General features: G+C 41.1%; 1 protein-coding gene across 1 annotated transcript; it reads left to right on the top strand.

Annotated features, from left to right (window-relative positions):
- The first annotated feature begins 102 nt into the window (after nucleotides 1-102).
- On the top strand, nucleotides 103-10865 carry snrpc (small nuclear ribonucleoprotein polypeptide C). The gene is made up of 6 exons (XM_085274941.1): nucleotides 103-191; nucleotides 5995-6037; nucleotides 6169-6277; nucleotides 7654-7713; nucleotides 9606-9710; nucleotides 10358-10865. Exons 1-6 carry the CDS (start codon nucleotides 184-186, stop codon nucleotides 10480-10482), a joined length of 450 nt encoding a protein of 149 aa, XP_085131067.1. The 5' UTR covers nucleotides 103-183; the 3' UTR covers nucleotides 10483-10865.
- Nucleotides 10866-11632: the final 767 nt, after the last annotated feature.

The raw sequence follows: 11632 nt of genomic DNA, 5'->3' as shown, positions 1-11632 counted from the left end.
TGCTAATTTGTGACTTAAGCCATGGCTGTGATAACAACTAAATACCAACAGAAGAAAGAAAACCATGTAATTTTCCATAGCACGATTTTAGGCGGAACTAAATTTGTGTAGGTCTCCATATCTTGTCGGAACGCTTATTGGGAGCACCGGCGTCGCGCTTTCTGGTGGAGGTTCCTGTGAAACATGCCGAAGTAAGTTCACATAAAATTTGTTTTTACTGATAAGTCTTCTACCTATTTCGTTTAACAGCATTGGTGTGCGTTTGTATTTAAATTAAGTAAGAATTGGTGGTAAGAAAAACCCTGGAGACTAATAACCGGGGTATGCTCAGACCGAGGCTGTAAGCTGTGTCTGGGCTCTGGCTATTTGCTGGAGCGAAAGCCAACATAAACGTTTACCAGCAAATATCGACAGATAGTGAAGTCATGGGTCTGTGATATTGAACAGATCAGTCTCTCAATTGTTTCTATTGAGGCTTACGTAATTTGTGTAATACGCTTAACAAATATCTAAACTACAGAGCAATTCACTGTTTTGTTCGAGTTTTCTCGCGGTTCCTAATGGTCCAACAAACAAATGTGTATTTAGTTCAAACTTTTCATTGTTTTTTCCCGCAGAATTACAGTGGCGTTTGCCTTTTTTTAAAAGTATTTTTTAGCTAAAATTAGTGAGTCATCTGGCCCGAGAATATCTTATCTATTTCTGAAAAATAAGAATAATGTAAACATTTCTTGCATGACCACAGAAGTATACATGCTATCCTTTGTGAAAGGTAAATATTTCCAGCCGGGAGGGACTTTTCATGTAGGGCATCTCAAAATCTAGGTGGACATTTTCTAACACCTGCATGGAGCATATGTTACTTAAAAAATGCATTCTCCTTTACAACACACTTCTAATATACAAAAGGATATATTAGAGGGAATATTTTGTGTAGTGGTGATTTGAGCTGACATGTGACATGGTGTTACCCTGTTGGAAAACTGTGGTTTCTAAAGGGCTGGACATTACTCAGGTACACCATGTTGTTTAAAAGTTGATTCATTTTATTTGGATGCAGCATTTTCAGTGGGTGAATAGTTTAATTTCTCATCCATACTTTTCCCACTGAAAAATGTTATTTACAGATGAACTCAATAAACCTTATGGGATTTCCTTACCTGGATTATTGACCATCAAACCGTGAACCATTGATACAAGGCAGGATGGATCCAGCATTTTATGCTGCTTCCACCAGTCTCTGACCGTTCAAATATCACAACAGAAGTAGCGACTCGTCAGACCAGAAAACATATTTTCAATCTTTTGTCTGCCAAGGCAACGATTTGGTGTGAATTGTTGCCTCATTTTCCTGTTCTTAGCAGATTTTAGTGACACCCAGTATGGTCTTCTTTTGCTGTAGTCCATCTGCTTCAAGGTTTGATGTGCTGAGCATCCCAAGAAAATCAAACCAGCGTGCCTGTGTAGAATATCCACAAAACTTAAAAAGAGGTTATACACACACAATACGGTAATATCAGAATCAGAATACTTTATTGATCCCTGGGGGAAATTATTTTTTGTTACAGTGCTCCATTTTAAACCAACATTAAGACAAGACAGACAATACACTAACTAAGAATAGTACAATACATACATACATACATACATACATACATACATAAGTCACTCATAAATAAATAGTTGGAAAAGAAACATGTGTAGTTGTAGCAGTAACCAGTGTGTTAAGTGGATGCGTTGTACAGGGAGATGGCCACAGGCAGGAATGATTTCCTGTGTCGTTCAGTGGTGCTTTTCGGTAATCTCAGTCTCTCACTGAACGTGCTCCTGTGACTGACCAGCATGTCATGGAGTGGGTGGGAGGTGTTATCCAACATTGTCTTTATCTTGGACAGCATCCGCCTCTCCGACACCACCTTGAGGGAGTCCAGCTCCATCCCCACAACATTGCTGGCCTTACGGATTAGTTTATTAAGTCTGTTGGCATCTGCAACCCTCAGCCTGCTCCCCCAGCATGCAACAGCATAGAGGATCGCACTGGCCACAACAGACTCATAGAAAATCCTCAGCATTTTCTGGCAGATGTTGAAGGACCTCAGTCGCCTCAAAAAATAGAGACGACTCTGGCCCTTCCTGTAAAGTGCTGTGGTGTTTTTAGCCCAGTCCAGTTTATTGTCAATGTGTACTCCAAGGTATTTATAGTCCTCCACAATGTCAACACTGACCCCCTGAATTGAAACAGGGGTCAAGTGTTTCCTGGTCTTCCTGAAGTCCACGATCAGTTCCTTGGTCTTTGCCACGTTGAGCTGCAGATGATTCTGCTCACACCACGTGACAAAGGAGTCGACCACAGCCCGGTACTCTGTCACATCATCCCTGCTGATGCATCCAACCACCGCAGAGTCATCAGAAAACTTCTGAAGATGGCATGTCTCTGTGCAGTGGCTGAAGTCTGTGGTGTAGAGGGTGAAGAGGAAGGGGGAGAGGACAGTCCCCTGTGGTGCCCCTGTGTTGCTGATCACCTTGTCAGACACACACTGTGGGAGACGTACATATTGTGGTCTTCCTGTCAGGTAATCAACAATCCAGGACACCAGAGAAGCATCCACCTGCATCGCTGCTAACTTATCACCCAGGAGGGTCGGCCTGATGGTGTTGAAAGCACTGGAAAAGTCAAAAAACATGACCCTCACAGTGCTCGCCGGCTGGTCCAGATGGGTGTAGACACGATTGAGCAGGTAGATGATGGCGTCCTCTGTTCCGAGACGAGGCTGATAAGCGAACTGAAGGGGATCCAGGTGTGGTCTTACTATGGGTCGCAGCTGGTCCAGGATGAGCCTTTCCAGGGTCTTCATGATGTGGGAGGTCAATGCCACGGGCCTGTAATCCTGGGGGCCACTGGGACGTGGTGTCTTTGGTACAGGGACGAGGCATGATGTCTTCCACATCACCGGGACCCTCTGCAGACTCAGACTCAGCATAAACAGTTTATGAAAGACTCCACACAGCTGGGGGGCACAGGTCTTGAGGACAAGGGGACTCACTCCGTCTGGTCCAGCAGACTTGCCTGAGTGAAGTCTCCTCATTTGCATCTCAACCTGGTATTGAGTGAAGGTGATGGGTGGGGGAGGGGTGTCAGGAATCTCACAGGAGGCAACAGCGCCATGTGAAGAGAGAGGCTGGCACAGTGGTGTGGCTCTGGATTCCAGGCTAACTACAGGTGAGGTTGTGGGGGTCGGAGCAGACACTGTGGTGTCGAATCTATTGAAAAACAGATTCAACTCGTTGGCTCTATTCTCACCTCCCTCAGTTCCCCTGCTGTTGGTTGGCCTGAATCCAGTGATGGTCTTCATGCCCCTCCACACCTCTCTCATGCTGTTCTGCTGGAGTTTCCACTCCAGCTTCCTCCTGTAATTGTCCTTAGCCTCTCTGATCTTGTCCTTTAGTAACACCTGGATCTTCCTCACCTCCTCTTTGTTGCCCCCTCTGAAAGCCCTCTTCTTGTTGTTGAGGAGGGCTTTGATGTCCTTAGTCACCCACGGCTTGTTATTTGGGTAACAATGAACAGTCTGAGCTGGAACAATGGAGTCTGTGCAGAAAGTTATGTAGTCTGTGATACATTCAGTAAGCTCATTGATGTCCTCGGCGTGAGGCTCACAGAGTGTTTCCCAGTCGGTCACCTCGAAACAGCCCTGTAGTTCTGCTAAGGCCTCCTCTGACCACCTCCTGACAGTCCTGGTGGTCACAGGTTCCCTCCTCACAATTGGCACATAGCAGGGGGTGAGGTGAATCAGGTTATGATCTGACCTACCAAGTGGGGGGAGGGAGGAGGAGCTGTATGCATCCTTGACGTTAGCATACAGTAAGTCTAAAGTTTTCTCTCCCCTGGTGGGACAGTCCACATATTGTTTGAATGTTGGTAGTGTATTGTCCAGTGATACATGGTTGAAGTCACCCGAGATCACAATAAAGGCACTCGGGTGCTGAGTCTGTAGCCGAGCTATGGCAGAGTGGATAGTGTCACATGCAGCTGTGGGGTTAGCAGAGGGAGGAACATAAACAGCCACTAAGATGACGTGAGAGAATTCCCTGGGTAAATAATACGGCCTGAGTCCAACAGCACACAGTTCAGTGTCCGGGCAACAAATCCTTTCTTTGATTGTTATGTTGGCAGGGTTACACCACCGGTTGTTAACTAAAACAGCAAGCCCACCTCCTTTCCGCTTACCGCTAGCGATGCTGTCCCTGTCCGCCCGAACAGTGTGGAAGCCTTCCACGGAAGCATTCTCATCGGGAATGTCCTGGTGCAGCCATGATTCGGTGAAACACATCAGGCTACACTCTCGGTATTCCCTCTGACTCCGTACCAGTGCTGAGAGCTCGTCGATTTTAATTGCCAACGATCGCACATTACCCATCACGATAGACGGCAGACACGGTTTAAACCTCCTCCTCGCTTCGAGCCTCCGCTGTCTCACCGTCACCTTTTTTCTTCTCTTCTGTCCTTGACCTCTGCATCCCCGATGTGTTTTCCTCCAAATTTCAGCTGGTACTTCTGCGGGCCTGGCCAGCGAACCGGCCGGCATCAGGGCGATCAGCTGATCTCTGGAGTAAACAGTCCGTGCGTGTAGGAGATGTGCCGCGGTCCCGTTCCTTGATAAAAGTAACAGTTCCACGGCCACCAGAAGAACAAAAACTCTCTCAATCCACATGATTGAGTAAGAGATAGAAAACGGAGGAAAATACAAGTCAGGAAAAAAAAGAATACGTAAGAAAAAAAAAAGCTAAACTAAGAGAAAAGCAGGAGCGACTGTAACAGGCTGCACGCTGGTTGGCGCATGCGCACTAAAAGATATTGTGTGTGTATACCACATAAAATCGTTTTCAGGTCAGTAAACACAACCAGAATTCATACATAAGGCACACGGGATTTTATTAGGGGCACTGCCGATTTTCAGAAAAATCAAAGGATTTATTTTAAGTGTGTCATATTTTCCAAAAAACACAGTAATAACGACAGCCCGCTAGCATGCGCTACCAAATACAGAGCTTTGTTGTGTATCTGACGGGCGAAAGCTAAACCAGTTCCACACCACTGAAGTTGCAGCATTTTTACAAACCAATTCTGGTTCATCCGTTTCAACGATCCGCGTTCGCCCTTCTCATTCGCTGTCACCGGCACTCTTTTTCCTCCATGTGCATATGTAAAGAAAGGCACTGCGCATGTGCGTTTTACCCATATTCTATTGCAATATTTCATTTTCTTATCATTGCCCGAAATTATACCGGTATTACTGTGAATGGTATGATATGGCCCAGCCCTATTTTAAATATACATGTATTTTGCTAGAAACACCAGGATTTCAGGTTAAAGCTCAACAAACTATTAAAAAAAAAAAAAAAAAAAAAACGCCAAACAGCTAAAACGGCAAATGAGAGCAGGTAAACTGATTCAGCAAAAAGATGTAAACACAAAGCGCGTTTGTTTGTTTTTATTTTATTTATTGACCTCTGGCAAGAAAGCCAAATTTTTGCTCTTCAGTACTGAAGAAATTAAACCTTTACAAATTATGCAAAATTTCAAAACGCTTAGCTGCGTCTCTAATAAAACCGCTGTAACTTTACCTTCAAAAGCATAAGGTAATATTCATATGTTGATTCATGGTATTTGTCTGTTGTTGATCTACTGCAGAATATTTTTAAAGGTGTCATCTGCTATAAAATGCCAGGACAGGAAAATCTCCTTCATGTTCTTCTCTATTGTATCCTCAGTTACTTTGACACAAAGGCAAGTCTCACAAGTGTCAGCTTTAGTTTTTATACATAGATATAGAAATATGGATATGTACTGATAAATGATCAGAATTATAATATCTCCGATTGGTCATATTTAAAAGGTCTGGATTTAAAAAAACAAAAAAAACAAAAAAAACCAACACAAATACTAAAAAGTTAACCTCTGGGTTTTTTTGGTTTTGTTTTTTTAATCCTCAGGTTTTACTGTGACTACTGTGATACCTACCTTACACATGATTCGGTAAGTCTTGTTTGTATCATATCAAATTGTTGAAAGGCATTAGCGTGTGCGTGCGTGCGCGCGTGTGTGTGTGTGTGTGTCTTTTCTGTTCCAGTTAAATATCTCATGGTTTTACTCTGTTTCTGTTTAAGCCGTCAGTGAGGAAAACCCACTGCAGTGGCCGAAAGCACAAAGAAAATGTGAAAGATTACTACCAGAAATGGATGGAGGAGCAAGCACAGAGTCTGATTGATAAAACAAGTAAGAATATTATTGTCTGAATGTCTTGTGTCAAGAATAAAATTACTATAGGCTTTGGTTTGAGGTAAGATTAGGAAGCTTGAGTCATAGTCTCCTGATGACAAAACATGTTTTGATCAGGGGAGAAACTCTGTTCTGACTCTGAGCTCTTCTGGATACAGATCACTTGTCCAACAAGCCTATCGTAAATGTGAAAGTGCCCTCTAGTGGCAGTATCAGTGATGTTTTTATTTGCTTGTACAGTGGTCCGTCGTTTATCGTGGGAGTTGCGTTCTAAAAATAACCTGCGATAGGTGAAATCCGCGAAGTAGCCAACTTTATTTTTTACTGTTATTATAGATGTTTTAAGGCTGTAAAACCCCTCACTACACACACTTTTCTCAGACAGGCAAGAAGATTTTCACACTTTTCTCTCTTGTTTAAACACCCTCAAAGTTCAAATCTTCGTAGAAAAATAAGTCCAGTATTATATTATAATCCGAAAAATACGGTAACTTCTACCTTCCTTTAGCATGTCCAGAAGTCCAACTTTTTGTGCGATGGTAAGCCTCTTCCTCTGCCTTTTGGGTGCTACTGCAGGTGCCTTTGACGGTGCAAAACGTTTCGTCGACATTGTTGTGCTTGTTGGGGAGAAAACTTACAAACATATAGTACAGCACTTCAGAGTCACACTGCTAGCGATCGAAGATTTATTTAAATTTGACAAGCTGAACACATTCTGTCCTGGACAGGTGACACGGCATGGCGGAGATTGTTTGACGATTGTCTACAACCGATCAGGACGCAGAACACAATGCACTGTAATTTAAAAAAAAAAAAGCATGCAAAATTGCACAAAAAAAATCCGCGAAACGTGAACCACGTTATAACGAGGGATCACTGTACAGCAAACCGTCTATATGCTTAATGTAGGCACCGCATGCTCTTTTCCATATTTAGTAAGCTGGTTTAGAGGCAGACAGTAAAAGCCTGTTACATATCCCACACGGGCATGCTTTTGCACTCATGTAGGATATCCAAGTTCAACCAGTGGGCTCTATACACCAGCTTACTTGGGCCTATGAGATTACATACCACTAATCCATATATAAAATGCAAAGCTCATGAGTGTTTTTGTCCACTGTGGAGGAATCTGTTGTTTTACAGACTAAGTTCTTCTTTGTGGCTTTTAAACATGACACATGATTTAGTTTTTTGAAGTCACTTTTATGTTACTTCCTCTCCCATTTAAAAAGATCCCATTTGTTGGACTCCATATGTAGAGCATTGCACTGAAGTTAGATTGGGATCTGTACAGGATTCATAATCTTTATGAAAAATGTCTTTTTTTTGTGTGTGTGTGTGTGTGTTTTTAATTTTGTCTTTTCTGCCAACAGCGGCCGCATTTCAACAGGGAAAGATTCCTCCCACACCGTTCCCAGGTGGCCCTCCCCCAGGTGAGTCCATCTTTACACTTGGTACTAATCTAATTTAATTAACCAACCATAACATGGACACTGGCTTTTTATAAATTCATAACCATATGGGAAATTTTGTTAACATTTTCTTTTTAATTGGAATGAAGTGCATTTCACTAGACTAACAAGAAGCCATACATGTGGAGCTTTAGCAGTCATATCCACAGGATAACTAACAATTAATTTGCATGAATAAAGCATCTCATGACATGAAAAAAAAAAATTCAGTATTTTTATATATATTTCCTGAAAGCTGGATTTATGACTCAGGTTGGGATTGCTTAAACGTGTATTAAGTCCAGACTATGTGCCAATTATTAGCGTTTTAAAGCTTTTAAATAAGAGCCTTTGTATTCAGCATCTACTTATTACATGCATCTAGCGTGTATGCTAGAGATGCATCTGACCCTGTGAGATCAGACAAAAGCACACATTCCTTAAGTAATGTCAGATTGAGTTCATATGTAACTAGTCCCTGTAAAGTTGAGTAAATTCACTTTAAGGTGCTTCTTGGGTAGCGCTTGCAGGAGACAGAACATGATGTGCCTCCTGCAAGTGCTATCCAAGAAGCACCTTTTGCTTATATTATTGTATTATTGCCAGTAGTGAGAATGCATTTGAAGCAGATTGTCTCTTGTTGTGTGTTTATGTGCAAGGAAGGGCAACTACGAGCAATTTCTCAGTGTTGTGTGAAAATAAATTATTATATATATATTTTTTTTTTGGTAAATAAAATGTTGTTTTGTTTTTTAAATTCCAAATTGTGGTAAAACTGTGACCACAAACCTGCACGACAAAGTTAATGGTAAACATATGTTGAGTTACCCCCACTCTAACTGACTGTGGCAACTCTAATCACATAAATTAATAAATTTATAAGTTTATTAATGTTTATTAATCTTGTGGTTGCAAGATGTTAAGAGGCCGTACACCATCATCCACCACTGCAGCCCTAACAGACAGCAGCAGCTCTTTCTCTGTTAGTGTAGGTTGAAAACAAGCAAAGTGGGAGGTAAAAGAAATGATGGTTGAACATACTGGTGGGTGTGGTTCTACAGTACTTTAACCTAGAAATAAACAGTTGCATGTTTGGTTTACTTCCAACACGGCAGTGTGTAACCATATTCTGCACAGTTATGTGCAGATTAGCCTGCAAGGAAAGATGGCTACTGGTGCTAGCACTAACATTAGCATAGGCAAACTGTTAGGTGTTATGCAGTGTAAAGTACTGCACTTATCAGTGAGATTTAAAAACCCTGAATTTAATACTGAATAATGTAATTATTAGTTATTAAATGCTGCTTAAATACACATCCAGTATTTTTAACATGTTTAACCTCATCCATTAGCTGGTACTCTATTTTGGCTGTATGCTGAGTGTTGTCTTTTAGAAAAGTTGACTAATCTATTTCCCCCCCCCCCACCAGGAAGCACCTCGCTTCAATTATTTTATGATTTCCAGGAGTGAGAATGCATCTAAGTGAACGGTCGCCTGCTGTGGTGCTACAGGGAAACTCTTTAAAATTTCCCAACATTGAGCTCATGTGTGAAAATGAATTAAGGGGAACAACAAAACTGACAAGTTTGCAGATTTATTGATCAAAGAGAAGGAGAAGAAAAAAAAAAAAACAAGGTCAAAGATAGTGATGATAAAACTGCAACCAATAAAACGATCCCTTAGAGCTGTAGTGAGCATAAGCTTTGTCTGTTGTTGGATATTTGTTTTCTCTTGTTGGTCAAATATCACTGTAAATGAGGCTCTTTGCATATACTGTGATTCACTCTATGGGATTTTGACATGTAAATTTCTGTGCACTTGTACAGAGTCTTAACATTAATTGTGCACTGGCATTTTTCTGTCTCAAATGCAGCTGGTCCTCCTCGTCCAGGCATGCTACCAACACCCCCAATGGGAGGTCCTCCAATGATGCCTATGATGGGGCCTCCACCACATGGCATGATGCCCGGTGGGCCTGGTAAGAAACATTTTTCCTTAATTTTTTTTTCTTTTCTTTTTTTAAACCCCAACAGTTGCTGTTGTTTTAACTTCTGTTTCTTTTAAATCTTACTGCCAATACTACAGCATTGTAAATAAGGATGTGCTATAAATGCCTCGCCGGTTAAGTAAAGGTGTCATTAAACTTGTTGCGCCATCTTGTGATAAAATTTGGTATTACCTGAAGGTGTGGCCTGGCCCTAGTTCCATTTTTAATTGATATTTATTCAACATGATACAGAAACATTTGAACATAGTCAAGTCATTTGAAAAGTTTGTTAAACAAGAGTGTGTTCATAAGCAATGACCACACATGCAGATGAAGCTGTTGACCACACAGGGTTATTTGAATATTTATTTATTATTCTATTTTGTGTGAATTCTCTTTCCTGATTGGCAGCCTTTCTTTTGCTTTTATATCACTGTAAAATCAATATCTTTTGAATCAGTTTTGGCAAAATTTAAATATCTTAAGCAATCACACATTTCTGTGCCTTGGTGGCCCGATGAGACAAAAGACAAGGAGGTTATTTGAAAAAGTCTGTCAGCGCACTGATGTGGGCGTTTGGGTAAACTGGTGTAATGAATAATACCTAAAGCTGTGTATGCCATCACCATTACATCTAGGAGGCATGAGGCCACCAATGGGAGGACCCATGCAGATGATGCCAGGACCACCAAACATGATGCGTCATCCTCGACCGATGATGATGCCGCCGGTGAGGCCGGGCATGATGAGACCAGACAGATAAGGCTGAGTGGACTTTGTGCTTTGTTTGTTTCCATCAAGAGCCGCTGTGTACGGAGGACACTTGGCTTAAACTCTTTTTATTTTTTTATTTTTTTTTTAAGCCTGCTCAGCCTGTCTTCAACCTTGAACATACATTTAAATTATGTCATTTCTGTATAAATACTTCATTTCCTGGTATTTGTGATAATATCCATACAAATCTTGTCATTTTGAAGTGTATGATTGGAAGAACTTTTTTTTTTTTTCCCCTGATATTCAACGAACACATAAGAGAAGCAGGTTTGATTTGACAATGTTCATCACTAAGGTTTTGCTTTGTTTTAGATTTTAAATGTTTTTGTACTTTGTTACAATGGTTGGAGGAATAAAATGTTGATTTAAAAACCTGTTTCCTTGTAATTATTTAAACCTTTATGTTCAGACTCTAAGCCAAGCCAGTATTAAAGCATTTACTTTATCAATCAAAAATTTTAATAAAACTCGTAATGTTGCCTCCGTACAACACCACTGTTGATTGTAAGTCAGTCACAATCTAACCATTTCTGTAGTATTAACTGATGTGACTTTAACTGATGTGTGATTTTCAGAGGCTCAATTTGATTGGACAAAACAATCATTTTTAATACTATGAAAATCATTTGCAGTCAGTAACTAGTTGAAATCCACAGCTCATGGACATCACTAAATGCTGTTACTTGCCAGGCCTGGCAGAGCATCACATTCAGTTGCTTCTTGCTTGTGATGTTTTCTCTGCCTTCAGTTTTGTTGTCAGTGAATGAAAGCCGTGCGCTACTGGGTTGAAATCAAGTGATGGATTTGGACATAGAACAATATCCAATTTCTTTGGGTTACTTTTGCAGTGCGCTTTGTGTCATACATGGGAGTGAAACGCTGGTTTGTTTGAATCAGGGTAGTAAGTATATCTCTGTACACTGCAGAATTCATCCTGCTGTGTCAATCAGCAGTCACAACATAAAACACTGGTAACTAGATGCTCATCTGTTTCACGGATGCAGCATGCTTCCGATAATGAGATGTTCCTTTTCCAGTCATTCTGAAAATTGCAAAGATTTTGGACATGATACACTTTCCTCCTCAAGAGTTTTCTTTACTTGCAAGATGTCACTAGATTAGATGTTGTGAAGTTGTTT

Source organism: Mchenga conophoros, linkage group LG5, assembly GCF_057382185.1.
Source record: "Mchenga conophoros isolate Kocher_MC1m ecotype Shallow Benthic linkage group LG5, M_conophoros_male_GT1.1, whole genome shotgun sequence".
Lineage (NCBI taxonomy): Eukaryota > Metazoa > Chordata > Actinopteri > Cichliformes > Cichlidae > Mchenga > Mchenga conophoros.
This window is presented reverse-complemented; position numbering and strand designations above follow the sequence as displayed.